General features: G+C 37.1%; 2 protein-coding genes across 2 annotated transcripts; both read left to right on the top strand.

Annotated features, from left to right (window-relative positions):
- Positions 1–516: 516 nt before the first annotated feature.
- LOC116288342 (exoskeleton protein RP43-like) lies at positions 517–6,875 on the top strand. Its single transcript, XM_031695113.2, has 6 exons — positions 517–711; positions 2,546–2,581; positions 2,683–3,252; positions 3,671–4,039; positions 4,495–4,866; positions 6,412–6,875. The coding sequence occupies exons 1-6, from the start codon at positions 663–665 to the stop codon at positions 6,873–6,875; spliced, it is 1,860 nt and encodes a 619-aa protein (XP_031550973.2). The 5' UTR covers positions 517–662.
- A 341-nt stretch (positions 6,876–7,216) lies between these two features.
- LOC116288352 (uncharacterized) lies at positions 7,217–11,756 on the top strand. The gene is made up of 2 exons (XM_089039519.1): positions 7,217–8,218; positions 8,727–11,756. The coding sequence occupies exons 1-2, from the start codon at positions 8,094–8,096 to the stop codon at positions 10,426–10,428; spliced, it is 1,827 nt and encodes a 608-aa protein (XP_088895645.1). The 5' UTR covers positions 7,217–8,093; the 3' UTR covers positions 10,429–11,756.
- Positions 11,757–15,903: the final 4,147 nt, after the last annotated feature.

The raw sequence follows: 15,903 nt of genomic DNA, 5'->3' as shown, positions 1-15,903 counted from the left end.
AACGAAGAAACGAAGAAACGAAGAAACAAACAAACAAACAAACAAACAAAGAGGTTTCAGTTACATGTCATGCTTATATTCTCTGACCGACTCTTTCATCATGAAGCAAGGCTTTTTAAATACTTGCAGAAATTTTCAAGGCCTCCTTTTTTTCCCCTATTTGTAACAGCCTTCTGCATTCTAAATAATACACGGTCCCTTATCAAAAACGCAGAATGTCTTGATCTAGGTGTTCCTCGTTCCCCTTCCCTTTCGAAGAGAAAGATAGTGGTCATAGTGAGAGGCTCTGAGTATCAGGGCAGCGTTCAACAAGTAAGCGCATGCGCAGAGAATTTAGGGTCACATCTAGTTAAAAATCGTTTAGTTATTATTAATAGATGAAAGTGAATATTTTATGATATACCGCTGTGGTATAAGTCTGTGGGCTCAAGGGAAGGTAAACATGGATATTGCATTATTAATTCATGCAGATCTGGCGGCCAATACATAAAAAGCAGAGCATTTAGTATTAATGTGAGCTAGGTTCGATTGCCGGGTCCAACAAGAAATCTTATATTTCGATACCATTCGTTGACTCGATGTTTGCCCATCATCTGTAAACAAAGTCTGCATTTTTTTTGGTATGTTGCATTCCTTCCCGCTACATTGAATAAAACTCAAAAATGGTGATCAGCATGGAATGTCAAGTTCTCGCTATTTCCTTGATGATTGGTGAGTATCTTCAGATCAGTCTTTTACTCCGATCTTCGTATCCAATGTGTTTCACATCATTAAAGGAGTAACACCACAGCGGTTATAGCATAATATAGAAGCTTATACCTCTGATCCTATTGTATCTGCGTCTATGAGTTTCTGATCGTTTTGCGGGAGAATCACAAAGAACCCGCGACCAACTTCTTCATTATCATAATGCAAATACTCATTTACCAAATTTCTTGATTTTATTAGACTCAAAATGTTATATGAAAAAAGAAATCCGCAGTACTCTTTATTCTGCATAAAATGTCACGGCAAATTCCCTAGAAACATGAATTTTTATCTTATAGAAATTAAAAAATAATTGTAAGATTGATTTTTACGAATTGTTCTTGTCTACTGTGACAGAGATGAATACTGTATGCGGTGCGCTGAGAGTGAATAAAAACATTAAATAGTTCAGACACCTATAACACCCATAGTTCAGCTTTGTCTAATGAGCAGCAGGAGTGCATATTTCATTGTCAATATAAGTCGATTCCATTTTTTGAGTTATAATTCAAAGTATTTGTATATAACTAAAGGTAGCTATGTTTCAGGCTAAGTAAAAAAACATTAGTTTTAATAACAGTGAGCCATCTGCTATGCACAGCCCAGCACACCACGCCGATATATACCTCAAGATAATGAGATCACACCATTGCTTTTTAATGCTAGCTCCCTTAATCCAAAACATTTTGAAATTCAACTTACATGGAAATAAAATTTAGACGGCTGACAAAATAGTGTAAGACTCTGGGCAAAAAGAAAAACGAGAAAAAGAAATAGGCGAAAAAGAGAAATGAGGGAAAAAATGAGGAAAATGAGAAAAAGAAATATGACTGAGAAAAAAGAAAAAAATCCCGGGGAAGTGGCAAAAGGCATACAAAAAAGAGAAGAACACTTGGAGGATGTTAGAGTTAAGTAGGAAGTGCGCGCATGAATAATATTCCAAAATTAGAAAATGATTGGAAATAAAGATATAATTTTATGGTCGTAATCAAGCGCGCCTTTTTGCTTGTAAATAAAGTTCAATAAGCGTTATTTCGGTAAAAATTCAATCCCCAACCAATCGTAGCAGTTTTTGAATTCAAGTCATATATGAATCATATAAAATCGGATTCTTGTTATGGATAGCTCGAGGCCCAATTCAAACATCACTTAAAATCCATCGCAAAATTTCGCACGTTTAAGAGCAAATTAGAAAAAAGTATGGTCGAGAAAATCATGTTTGCATTTTAAATGATTAATCTTTCATTTGATATGACTAAATCACTTGTTAAATCATTGAAAATAACCGCAGTAAAATCACAAAATGAAAATTGGTATAGAATTTGAATGTTGGTTTAACCAAAAGTGCGCAGATTATTTTATTCCAGGCGTCATAACTTCTCTGAACAGAGACTCGATAAACGGCGTTGAAATTCAAAGAAACAAAAAATCAGGATAACAGCTGCATTCAAGGTTCCGAGGATGAAAAAACAGGGTCGAGTTGCCATTGCGCTTGTGTGTTGTGGGATTCTTAGGGGACATTTTAAAGATGTCATCTATTTTGTCCCCTAAAACAATCCAATACACTGCATGTCAACTCGACCCAGTTTTGTCCTCAACCTAATTACTAATTATAACAAAAATAAAGTACAAACACTAAAAGTGTGCAACACTTTGCACTATTTAGTAGTAAATAGTGCTAATTAAACAATAGAAAACAATAGGATTAGCATAATTTATTAGTATTTAGTGGTATGTATGTTACACACTTATAGTGTTTGTACTCCAACACAGTATAAAATAAACATGTGTTTTTTAGGTATACTTAATGGAATCCAAGGGCAACTTACTCAAGGTAATAAATCCATTAGTAAAATTTCGAGCGCTTTTGATTCTAATCATTATAAAGGTATCTTATAATTCAAAATCAGTGTTTTACTATGCTTCATATCGTAGGGCCCTTGCTGTTCCGTACCAGCACCAGCAGTCTTCAGTATATATTCCCCAAGACCGAGACTTCCACGGAGGTCGTCATTCACCTTGTTTTCTCAACATCGAATTGCGGTGGTAAAATCCTCGAAATCCCAAGCAGAGATACGCAGCAACATTACTATTCGTTCAAGCTAGAACCCTCGGGGAAGCTCTTCTTTGAGTATAATATACTTGATGGGAAGTTTAAACTTGAGTTGAACGCCACTGGGACGGATACCTGTGACGGGCATAAACATTCTGTCTATTTGCGTCGACTCAACCGCGATGTTTACTTCCGTGTGGACAGCGGTGATTTGTATAAACACGTTGAGCAAGAGATTATACAGAAGCCTTCGCTGAGTAAACCCGATGGAGTGTTCATCGGAGGAGATGCTAGTGATATGTTTGTAGGCTGTATATATAATGCATCTGTTATAATCCGTTGGAGTAAACTACCCGAGACAACGATAAACTTGGTGCAGATGTACCTTGACGGCGATCATAAGGTCAGCGGTAGGGATTTGTTTATCGACACATGCGTAGATAGAAGTGCAGGTAAGGGAGTAAGGACGCTTTCTCGTCCGCATTTGTTACTTGAGCGCTTTTCGTTCTCCGTTGAAATTCAAAGGAGTTCATACCGTAATTGTACCTTAATGTGAGCATCTCCCTATATCGAAAATACGCAATATATGTATTAAATTACAAAATTATTAACATATCAAATTATTATTAATCATCCAACTCTAACCCAAGTTGGGACATGAAAAACTAAGTTGAAAATATTTCGCGCATTTTTAAAGTATAAATTCTTGTTTGCGACTTTGACAAACAAAATGGTTTCAAGCTGAAACTGTAGTTAATTCTCTTATTTCCCGCCTTTAAGTATAGTATCCTTGTTATTTTTTAATGAATATTTTAACCATTTCTAGTTATGCATTCAGATGCCATAATTTTTTCCTTGTTGCCTTTCTAGAGTGTCACCCTTTAAGGACCAGTCTTCGTATTACAAGACGAAATGGAATCATTGCAGTCCCAGCGCCAAAAGACAACATCACAACTTGCACATGGTTACTAACTGCCCCTAAACAACACCGAGTCAAACTCACCTTTCTTATTCTCCGTGTCAACAACTCTCTTGCCTGTATGGACAATCACGTTGAAGTAATGGAAGGCAAGAACGTAGAGTCACAGATGATTGGTCGGTATTGCAACCCAAAGCTAACGTCGTCAGCCCATAAGCCTATTTATTCTGTGGGTCGACATCTCACTGTGGTTTTGAATATGAATTCCAGCGAAAAATTTGATTTTGTTGCAAAGTATGCGAGTGTAAATTTAAGCGAAGGTATGTGTAGTTCTGATTTATTGTCGGAGCGAAAGACATATAGAAGATGGGTACTAGATACTAAGTCATTCCAAGACCCAAGTAGAATGTGGGTTGGCGTGACTGACAAGGTTGCAAAAGTGCAATAGGTAACAAATGCATACCTCTACAACAGTGCACGCAACAAGTTTTATTGTGTGAACATGTCCTGCAATGTTGTTGGCAATGGCGTGATGTTTTTAGCAAATGAAATGCAGTTCTGCTTAGCTTTATTCATAGTGGTTTTGTTGCAAAGCTGCTGAGTGTGACATCCCTTGAAACTATGCACCGTGTGTCCGAAGCTTAAGGTGTATGCCTATATACAGTTCTATATACTAAGGAAGTTTGGTTTACACAATTGCAATATTTCTTTTAAGTGGCTATAAAACAGAAATAAACTAGAATATATGTAATATATTTCCATTACGTTGTTGCAGGACCATGTCCAGTTCGCGCCAAACTCAGAGGAAAAACAGGAACATTCTCAACTCCAGACTATCCCTACAGTCATGGTAACAGTAAACTGTGCACGTGGACTATCGATGTACTACGTGCTAAGCACGTGCTCATCACGTTCAACACAAATGAGTTCCACATCGAAGGCTGCTCAGTAGATTGTAAATGTGATTTTCTGGAGGTCTTGACCGAGAGTAATGGGCGTCAGTATTCGTATGGAAGGTACTGCGGTTTTATCAGGCCATCACCGATTTACATAACTGGGGGAAAAGTCCTTCTAAAATTTTTCAGTGATTCACAAGAGAGTCGTCGAGGATTTAGAGCAGACTATGCAATTATTGACTCTGTTAAGAGTAAGTACGTTTGTACGGTGGCTTAAAAGGGTCATGCAGCAGGTTAGCCGAGTTGCTGCAAATAAGAAACGAGTTGCTTCATGTTTGACGAGTTGCTGCAAATAAGAAACGAGTTGCTGTATGTTCATAGAAGAGTTGCTGCAAATAAGAAACGAGTTGCTGTATGTTTCATTAGATTTTAATCAGGAAAATTCACTCGATATTTTAAACTGTTAATTCTGAATATGAACAAAAAAAAGGGCAGTCCTTCCATTTAAGAAGATATTGCCAAAGTGATGATAATATGCTTTTAAAAAAAGAGTCTGATCTGGATACGATGGGGTTCGAACCCGCAGACAGAATTTTAAAAAAATCGACTCCACTTTGCCATACCCCCGAGACATCCGCAGAGCTGAGGCGTCGTATGGACTTCGGACCTGACGGCGATTAAATCCTTCTGCCCTTGGGTGTACGAATTACGCAAGAAAATGTTCTAGCCGAAGCATCAGGGGAGAGAACAGCCGGCCCCCAGACCATATCGGCTAATCCCTTGCATCTCTGCCACGCACGGAATCGGTTAAAAGTATAATGTTAAAAAGTCTAGTCCATTTGGTGCATTGTTATGACGGCTTTTGTTATGCAGATTTATTTGGAACTGTGGTCCAGTGGGGAAAAGCTGGGCTGACACTGAGTCAAGTCCGGTTGGGCGAATTAGTACCTGGATGGGTGAACAGAAACGAACGTGCCCACTTAACTTTTTTTGCGACTTTTTTTTTCTTAAATCCTAATCGATTACAATTTATTTTAGTTGACAAATCGCCGAAAATTTAAAACTGCCAGGCATTTTGAACTGACGGAAGAGAGTCGTTCGTATTCACTACTTCCCCAAAGCACCAAACTCCCCTCGTATCTGTTCAGAGCTATCGTGACTATCGTCGAATGCATCTTTAAGAAAAAGAGCGCTGTAGCATTTCTACACAAAAACTAAAAAAACTGCCGGACAGTCTGTCATTATTAGCAATTTTTCTAATCACCAAACGCAGAGAGTCATTCGTATTCTGTGCAGAGGAAAGACAAATATGTCAAATAGAAATTAAATTTACCTATCATAAAAATTAAGCTAAGCTAGAGAACTCAGTCCTAATCGGCAAACTGCTTCGCGCGCGTTGCATTTATCGTTTTACATGCAGCAACTCGACTAAGATGCAGCAATTCGTTTCTTAACTGCAGAAACTCGTTTCTTATTTGCAGCAACTCTAACTTGTTGAATGTCCCTTAGCCACCGTACGTTTACTAAAGGGTCTTGGAACTATCGCCCGATACTGAGACTGAACGATGGAATGGAATGGAATGGATTATGAAATGGAAAGAGGAGTTAAAAATGCATAGTAGAAAAGAAACGATTGGAAGTTGGAAAGAAAAAAAGAGAAAAAAAGGAAAGAATGATAAGGAAAGACAGACAAAAATGGATATTGAGGACAATACGGTCAACACCTAAATATAGAATACAAAGAACTGAATAAGATATGCTTACACATACAAACAATACAAATATCTAACCAACAGATCACTGCTTCAGCTACAATCTACTAAAGAATTCATCAGGCGTTATAACCAGCCCAAGATTTCCCTTACCCTACCCTGGACAGATGGATTGCTTATGGGCCATCAAAGGACCTCTCCACAGTCGAGTCAAACTGACTTTTATGACCCCACTCTATTTCGACTTTAACTGTAAAGATTATATCGAAGTCACTGATGCAGCAACGAAAAGAACCCAGACATTTATGAAGAAATTATGCATTACTTCAAATGTGCCTCGACCTGTCATTTCCGGTGGAAGAAATCTTTTTGTTAGATTTGTGTCTGATAAATACCAGCAACTTAGCAGAAAGGAAACAGGGTTTATGGTCAAGTATGAAGTTCTATCTTCGTTAAAAAAAGGTAAGAATACTCAACCGAGAGCTGAAATATATTTTGAATACCCAAACGATATGTCAGCCATATTGACCAAACCTTACCACAGGTAGTCCACCTAATGAAAGCGCGTGTGCAGTAGTAATCGGCACAGAAATACTCCTCCTCTAGCCTTCCGAAGTCCTCGAAGATAACTGGGTATAATGATTAAAATTTAATCATTTAAGATACACCTTTTCGCCCCTCCAAACTCAGAGTCTCTTTTTTTCTTCTTTCTGAGTGCGGCCGCCACTTGTGTGTCCAAGACAAGAAAAAAGAGCGACTTGGCTGAGAATGTTGGTAGGAAAGGTACTAGTTCTGTCAAAAGTCTGCACCAAAGCTATTTGAACCAAGACAAGTCGACGTCAGGTTTATTATATTATTACTAATATGATTCATTTCTTCATTTAGTTTCAGGAGTTATGAGCCTCGCGGCCAATATTTCCGTACTTTCTATATCTGTCCTAGTGTTCCTCTTATGGCTGGACATTTGCCAACTAATAATATAAAAGACATCATCGACTCCATATCACTAGCAGTTCAGTGGCTGACATTTGAGGCTTGTAGGACAAATAACCAAGTTTAAATTACATATTTTTTTGATAGGTTATCATATCATTCGAAAAGTGAATCGACATTTGTTTGATATGTAGCCAGACTTAGTCAAGAACAGGATGACACTTAAACGCGTATATTCTATAATATATCTTAAACAGAACACGACGATCACGAGCGAGACAACAGGAATAAACCCAATGTTTCCCATTGCACAGCAATGTGGACAGTTTTCTGCAGTGAATGAAAAACTATTTTTCGTGATATTTTAAAAGAGATTTTTTTTTTAAATAGAAAAGAGAAGAGTTTTCCAAAAAATTACTCCACTTCCCATGCATCATTTTGGTCATGTTTTTCCTTCCGCGGGGGAATTCATTGCAGTAAAAATACGGTGATAGCGTCTTGAAAGTTGTAGGACTGATGAATGATTGGCGCTGAACGTTTCTTTCCTTGAAAACGCGCTTCTACATATACACGACTAAGGAGTGCAAAGAAAAAGGAAAATTCACATCACAATTTGAAACTACAAGAAGTTTTCCGCGTTGTACAGTAAAATTTTACTGTGTTTTTCTTGATTATCGCTTGTATATTATTTAGCAAAATGGATTGGTCTTCGACCCAAATTTACCAATAAATAGTATGCAGATTGTTCGCTTTTATCTAGCACTTTTTCAAAATTGGGCTCCCTGTGGTCAAAACGAGCAGAGTTAGAGCTCAGTACAACATGGTGAACGGCAATGATGTTTAGTAGGATTCGTACGAGCTGTCGCCTTCGCAGTTTTTCCTGGCTCTTTAATCGTTATATTCTTTCTCTTGGTTTCTTATTGTCGATATTGCTAGTTGTAGCTCCATATCTTAAAAGGTAAGCTTGTATTGAGAAATTAAACAAGATTCGTATGATAAAAAGGAGTTTGCTGTGAAATTTATGTGATCGGCCGGGTGAGTGTAGTCTTGAGAAAGACTGTTGTTGGTGGTGACTGACTGACGTCTTAACTGACTACCTTCATTTCCTCGTAGTAGGCTTTTATCGAGTTTCAAGTCATTTTTACTCGTAGATTCTCATTCCTGTTCACTAATTATGAGATTATTTCCTACGGCTATCTAAGGACTGACTTACACCACATTAAGATAAATGTGAAAGGTGTGTAGTGGTGGATCCAAGATCTTGTGAAGCCAATCATGCTCTTTACACTTAGTAGAATGAAATTAACCCCCCCCCCCCCCCTTTTGCGAAGCCAATCATACCAGCTTAACAGTGTGGCGGCCATTTTGGAATTCCCTTTTTAAAATCCTGGATCTGCCACTGGATTACATCTGTGCAGTGTAATTTTTTTTACTATTACTGAGGAGTAGTTTGTTATTTCCAATAGGTATGATGTGGTTTTGTTTAAGCAAGGAATCGCCAAAGACCTTAAGGAAATACACCAACAGCTATGGGCTGACATGAACGATGGAAAATCACCAAATATGAAAACTATCCTCAAGCTGGAAGAAATTATTCATCGCTTGGATGAAAGAATCAAATTAAGTTCTTCGACAAAGAAAACAGAGGTAACAAAGGTTGAGGTTTGTCCAGAAATATACAAGGGGGCAAAGGAAGGTTATCCATATTATGAAAAGGGTTGGGCAATGATAAATTGTACTGATGCCAAACCAATCAGATCCCTTATAACAATCCTTATTAATACTATAGCATATTCACAACAAGATGAAAAACATGTAAAGAATGTTTTAAAAGGTATTTCAGACACATATCCAACTGTACAAGTTTATTTAGCAACAAGAAGTAATGATCTGAAAGAGCATTCCAAGGGATACAAGAACGTGGATGTAGTTATGATCAGTAATGCTCAACGTTCGGCAACAACTTGGAACTTGTTGATTTCTAAGGCTTCTACACCTTATGTAGTCATAGCAAGAGATGTTGTTCACTTTTCATGGCTTTGTCAGCTTGAGAGGCAGATTCGTGTTGTCAGTGAAATCCCTAAAGTTGGTATTGCTGGTGGGTCTTTCCGCAACCTATCTGGTCACTGGCAAATGGGATGCTTCCAGACAACCCTAAAGAACTATGTTTTAGAATATCAAGAGGGGTATTTCTATTCCAGAAATGAATGCATGTTTTGTGACTACTTGCAAGGCCCTTTTGTTGCCAAGAAGGCTTTGTTAAATTTTGATACAACTCTTCAAGATGAAGTTATATTTGAGGAACTCTTTCTTGGATTAATTAAGAGTGGCCACCTTTTGATGGGCTGTCCAGATGCTATGTACTTTACAACAGATTATTCTACATTTGCGAAACGAAAAGACAGAAATGTATGGATGGAATTAGCCAGGAAGTGGGAACTGAATCGAGTGTTGCTTCCGGTTGGTGTAAAACACTCCTTCTCATGTAAAGACATTGACATAAAATGCACCAAGGATTTATCAAAATCTTTTATATTACCAGTATGCTGCCAAGAACGGTATGCTGAGATTATTCGAGTTATACAGACATTTTCTGACAAGAATAATATTTCATTTGAACTCGACACTGGTTCAGTTTTAGGAATTGTCAAATATGATGGACTTCTTCCTTGGGATGTAGATGGAGATCTAGCTGTTCTCTCTTCAGATATGAAAACATTTGGCCAAAGAGAGACAATTGAACATTTTAAGAAATATGGTTATAGCATAACTGATTTTAAACCTCCAAAATATGACCCAAAGACAAAATTAATGACTGGGGGAGTAGCTGTTGTCAGAGATGCTGAATTGTATGTTGAACTTTATGGAATATCATTCTTAACCTGCCCCCAGTTTCTTCCATCTGATTTACAGAAATCTAACGGTATCACCAAAGCAAAAGTCAGGGGTGATTGGATCAATGCGGTTTTTAGTCCGGGTATGTTTGCGAGAAATCGATATGGAAAAGAAATTTTAAAGCATGCACAGTCATGGACTGTCACTGGAAATATGGAACATAGCTTTAGTTCCTACATGAGCGGTATGTTTCAGAAATGCAAGAAACCTGGACACCATGCTTGTTTGGAAAATTTTCCTGCAGATGGTAATATTCCTGTGTTTGTTCCATGATGGTAAAGGACAACGTCATCAGCTATGCTTCTATAAATACAGGGACCCCAATCACATAAAAACACATCAGCAAAGAAATTTCAACTGGGCTTGGTATAGACACAGGGATCCCAATCTTATGAATACACTAAACATAGTTATTCATTAAGTAAATCCAACAAAGCCCTTTATGTAATCAGATCATTACAGAGTGAGGGTTACAACCATTAATTGTATCTAGGATTAGTTATGGTCTTTCCTTTTATGGGGCATCGCCACCCGAACTTAATGTATTCAAAATTTCCTTGATAGATGTAATAAAAGGAGAGCGCTATTATTATCATCATCATCATCACTCATGTGATGGTTAAGAAGAACAACATCAGCAAAGGAATGTTAGCTGGGGTTGCTATAAACACAGGGTTCCCAATCTTATAAAAACACTAAGTGATGGTAATTGAACTGAGTGGAGTGCAATTTGGACCAAAATTGCATGACATGAAGTTCAATTACCACTTAATCATATCCTTTTCGTAATCATACGCATGACTACTAGAAAGATACAATTTTTTTTTGCTTTTGTTTTGTAATAAAATCTATCAAAAAGTGTGGAAGTCCCAATTCACAGAGAAAAACACTTAGCAAACGCATTGAAAAGGCTTGTTTGATTGGCTGAATATAAGAATTCTGTTCTGTGATTGGTTCTTTCAAAAAGATGCAATTAAGAGCTCCTAAAGATGCGATTTAGGAATTAATCACACTCCTTTGAACCAATGAGATTGCAGGATTTAGTAGTGATTACAAAAAGGATATGATTAATATGAATATTAATATTTAAGCCAGCTTATCAATTTTATTAAGTCTTTTATCTATAGGATTTTTATCCATCGAACAATTTTACATAAATAAATAGACTAGGCCTTTAAATTAATGATTTCATATATAGTCACATTTTATATTTCATATAAGATTTGATTTAGGATTTATCAATCCCATTTTATCACTAATTTTAGTAAATATTCTAAATGTACTCAGAATTTAGGATAATAGTTTTTAAGCTTCATAAGTTTTCTTTTTTTTTGGAATATTAGTAACTATAAATTTAGACACAACATATTATATTGTCATTTATTAACAATCGTAATTAGAATTTAATTAGCGTTAATTTGGCCTTTAGGTTACGCTTAGCGCCCTATTGTGTCACTTGTATGGAGCATACAAAAGTTTTACACTGCTGTCATAATATAATAATGATATTTTGTATAGTGTCAATATCCTGGAGAGTTCAACTATGCTTTACAATACAAGTTTTAGCATAAAAAGTTAAAAAATAAAATAACATTCAAATATTTTCAACAATTCATTCAATTTCAGAGAATGATAGTTATATAATCGTATTTGTGACCGCAGGGTACTAAACGGGCTGCTGCATTTTGAACCCATTGAAGTTTTTGAATTAAGTGTTTTGGCAACCCATACAACAAAGAATTACAGAAGTCAGATCTAGAGGAAATGAATGCATGAACTAGAGTTTCACAGGCTTCCAAAGAAGTATATTTACGGATTTTCTAAATGTTTCTAATGTGGAAGAAACATGATTTGCAAATGGAGGTGATCTGGTCTTCAAGAGACATTTTGTCATCAAAGATGACTCCTATATCGCGAACTGGTGATAAAGAAGAAATATTATGATTCCATTTCAGCAGAAGAGGATGTTTCAAATGTGATGTACGACTGAGTATCATCAGCATACAAATGAAAATTAATATGTTCTCTCAAAATGTCCCCCAATAGGTGACGTGTACATCAGAAACAAAATTAGACCCAAGATAGAGCCTTGTGGCACACCACAATGCACAGAGCGACAGGATGATACACCACCCTGAACAGCAACACCAAACCTTGAAGACATCCTTTCTAACAAGATCTTATGATTAACCGTATCAAACGCTGCTGAAAGAACAAGCAACACCAGAACAACACAACGTTGACCATCAATTGCTTTCAAGATATCATTCTGCACCCTTAACAGAGCAGTCTCTACACTGTGATACTTCTTATACGCAGATTGAAAAGACTCATGCAAATTGTTTTTATCAAGGTGGTCAATGAGCTGTACAACAACTTTCTCAATATCCTTCGAAATGAACTTTAAGTTCGATACAGGTCTGAAGCAAGAAAATTCCTCAGTGGACATGCTCTGCTTTTTAAGAACCGGTTTTACAGTAGCTCGCTTGAAGTTAGATGGAAACGTTCCAGACATTATGGACAAATTTATGATCTTGTTGATAATAGAAAGAAGAGGCTCCAAACAGTTTTTCAGAATCCTGCACAGGATCAAGATCGCAACATTTAGATGCCAAGGGAGTAATGAGTTTAGAAATGCCAACTGCTGAAATCTCTTGAAAAGATGACAAAAAATCGCATAACATAGAAGGCTTTGGAAGAGATAGGCCAGTTCGAAACCAGCCTGGATAGAATTTATTTTACTTAGCAAATCAATCTGCCAAATCGTTGGAAGAAGGACGAAAAGAAGGTTGATTAGCATTCATATTTGTCCACTTCTGAAAAGTGGAAAACAGAACTTTCTGATTGGACTGATTCTCGGATATAATACAGTATCCCAATAAAACTCATTTTTAGCTTTCTTAATCAGGTTAAGTTTCGAACAACATTACACTGATCAACGTATAATTGACGATCAACGGTAAGACGAGACTTTCGCCATGTCCTCTCGAGACGCCTTCGTTTTACTTTAGCAGTCTTGATTTCATGGTTATACCAGGATGAAGATGGACGCATAGTTATCACACGATCTTAACAAGGGTATTCCCATCTAATGTAGAAGTCAATACAGACTCATACTGATCAAAAGACCAAAAAGATCAGTTTGTGGAGGCCTAAACAACGACGAAGAGGGAACATCGTTTATAAAAGAATCAAGATTGACAGATTTCAATTTGCGACATCTAGAAACCCTTCTCTCAACGGGGGTTTGCTTATCAAAAGGTTACAAAAAACAGCAGAGTGGTCAGACATAGCCAGATCATAAACAGAAATGCTGTCAATAATGATTTCATCAGCTCTAGTTATTAAAAGATCTAAAACATGTTTTCCTTGGTAGGTAGCTTGTCTGACAGATTGGATCAAATTAAAACGCAACAAAATATTTAAAAACCGACCAGCAATTCCGTTAGACACTCCTTCCACATGAAAATGAAAATCTCCTACTATAAGTATAGACCTCATTTCAATTGAAAATTCTTCCAAGTTGAAACCTCGCCAAAAAACAGAGAACTAGTAAAGTTATTCTTAACACGAGGAGGAGGTCTGTAAATAACAAAAATAGAAAAATGCCCAGATGAGGAATGGGAAGCCATTCCCATACAGCCTCAAGAGATTTCAACTTTTTGATGGAAATTTTCTTCATTTTCAAAGCCTTTTTGAATAACAAACCAACACCTCCACTTCTGCCTTCCCTCGCAATGTGTTCGAATAACTAGCCATTTGGCAACATTTCACATTTCCTTTATAATTAGTTGATTCGATTCATTAGGTTTTAACCATGTTTCAGTTATACATAACAATTCAATCTTTTCATCGATAACAAAATCATTTATCATTAAAGACTTGTTGCAAATTGATCTAGCATTTAACAGGCATAAATTAGAAGGTTTAGTACGAACCTGATGTTGTAAAGGAATACGGTTAAAAATCAAGAGATTCGATGAATTTACACCAGTTTGCCTCCGGGTTGAATATACGGTCGTAGACGTGGTCGAACACGAGAAGCGATTATGAATTTTTAATTCGTGTAAAGAATAACCAGAAAATGAAGATTTCGTAGCGATCAATACTCTCATCAATCAATGGTTATCAATCTATATTTTATATTTTACAACCTTCAACCCCCGTACGGGGCTCTTCAGGGAGGTTGTCTTCACACTCACACACAACACTCGACTCACATGTTGATATTTGGGGAGGGAAGAAACTGGAGAACCTGGAAAACCCTCGTGGCAAGAGACAAGAGAAATAACAGCACATGAAAGAAACTCAACTCACATATGAACCAGAATGAGCTGGGGCTCTACCCTGAACCACAGCTAGTAGTGAGAGGTGAGTGGTAAACCAATACGTGCCCATGCCACCATAAATCAAAGGTAAACCCATAGTAAGCTCGTGAAGTTTTTTGAGTACCAATGAACTAAGATGATAACAATTGACACTTGGTGATAGTCATTTCATTGAGGATATGTTACCCGAGTAAGGCGATAGTTATGTTTTGTGCAAACAAACTGTTGTCTTTATCAATTTTAAAAATTATTGGCTTCTGATTGGCTAGAATCCTTTCTTTTCCGATTTCTGGTTACGAAATTTTTCTACGATTAAGATTATCTGGACTGAGTCTAATCGATCCAATATATGACAAACCAGGCTGTTTTCGGATTCTTCTTCCAAAAAATGATAACTAGACCCTGACTTCAGGGTTAACTCGTGCCCTGTACATGTATAGTGGTTGCTGAGTTATCCTTGACTTCGATCAAATGATCCGGTGCGGAAAGGGTAAATGGGAGCTGGGATATTTATAAGCAAAAGTTAATTGACCCCAGCCTCTCCCCCCCACCCCCCCCCCCCCCCCATCCCCAAGAAAAACTTAAAGACTTAGTAATGAACACTCCCTTAGAGCTGGAAAATGAGAATTTACACATTTGAACTGGGATCCACAAACAAGAGAAAAATGGGATTTAGATTTGTTCTTTTGAACTGGGATGTGATTAGGACGCCCTTCAGGATCCTCGCTCATTAATGCGGCAAGACATAAGACCAGAATGAGCATTTATTTCAGCTTGTAATATTTGTGGGATACCTGGAAGGGGGGACTGGAGGGGTTGAGCTTCCAAAAATACTGATAAAGTATTTCGTGACGTCTCGAAGTAATGATAAACCAGACCCTGGTTGGGACGGTTTACCAGTATCAGAATCTCTGATAATCTAAAGGAGAAGTAAAAAAAAAGTTGCAAAATTTCGAAAGACAGTGTTGAAAGCCGTTTGAGGCAGAGCGTTTATGCCATACTCATCAAAGTTATCGAATAACTCAATCTGGAACTCCAATTCCAGTTCCGGTGCAGATTTTGGCATACGTAATTAGGTTGTTGTGCGAAACGCGCACATTCACGGCTCGCTTTAAAATCAAAATGCTTCATTTAAAACGTAAATACAGGCTAATATTTGCTCAAGATCTCTCTCATAATTGCTTTGCATTTTATAATTTTATAATTTATCTATATTTTTTAATGACTCACCATTTTTTTGGAAAAAAAGTAAAAGAGATCATAAGGCTTCGAACCGCAACGATCAAACCCTGGAATGTGCGTAGCAAATTATTTATTTTGCTTCTTTAATCAAATAGAATCTTAAAATGCATATTGATATGTACATCACGTTTTTTGAGTAGACTTTGAAGCCAAAACAGTTAATATAAATCATAGGCTA

Source organism: Actinia tenebrosa, unplaced genomic scaffold (genome assembly GCF_029948245.1).
Source record: "Actinia tenebrosa isolate PJP-AT-01 unplaced genomic scaffold, QUT_ActTen_1.0 PGA_scaffold6__47_contigs__length_16458017, whole genome shotgun sequence".
Classification (NCBI taxonomy): Eukaryota; Metazoa; Cnidaria; class Anthozoa; order Actiniaria; family Actiniidae; genus Actinia; species Actinia tenebrosa.
Note: the sequence above shows the minus strand (reverse complement) of the source record. Positions and strands in the feature narration are given on the sequence as shown.

Bases quoted from the DNA above. Each gene is read 5' to 3' on its own strand.
- LOC116288352 (XM_089039519.1), top strand. From the start codon at position 8,094: ATGATGTTTAGTAGGATTCGTACGAGCTGTCGCCTTCGCAGTTTTTCC. The intron at 8,219-8,726 runs GTAAGCTTGTAT...TATTTCCAATAG, and splicing joins GTAGCTCCATATCTTAAAAG to GTATGATGTGGTTTTGTTTA.
- LOC116288342 (XM_031695113.2), top strand. From the start codon at position 663: ATGGTGATCAGCATGGAATGTCAAGTTCTCGCTATTTCCTTGATGATT. The intron at 712-2,545 runs GTGAGTATCTTC...TGTGTTTTTTAG, and splicing joins CGCTATTTCCTTGATGATTG to GTATACTTAATGGAATCCAA. The intron at 3,253-3,670 runs GTAAGGGAGTAA...TTGCCTTTCTAG, and splicing joins ATGCGTAGATAGAAGTGCAG to AGTGTCACCCTTTAAGGACC.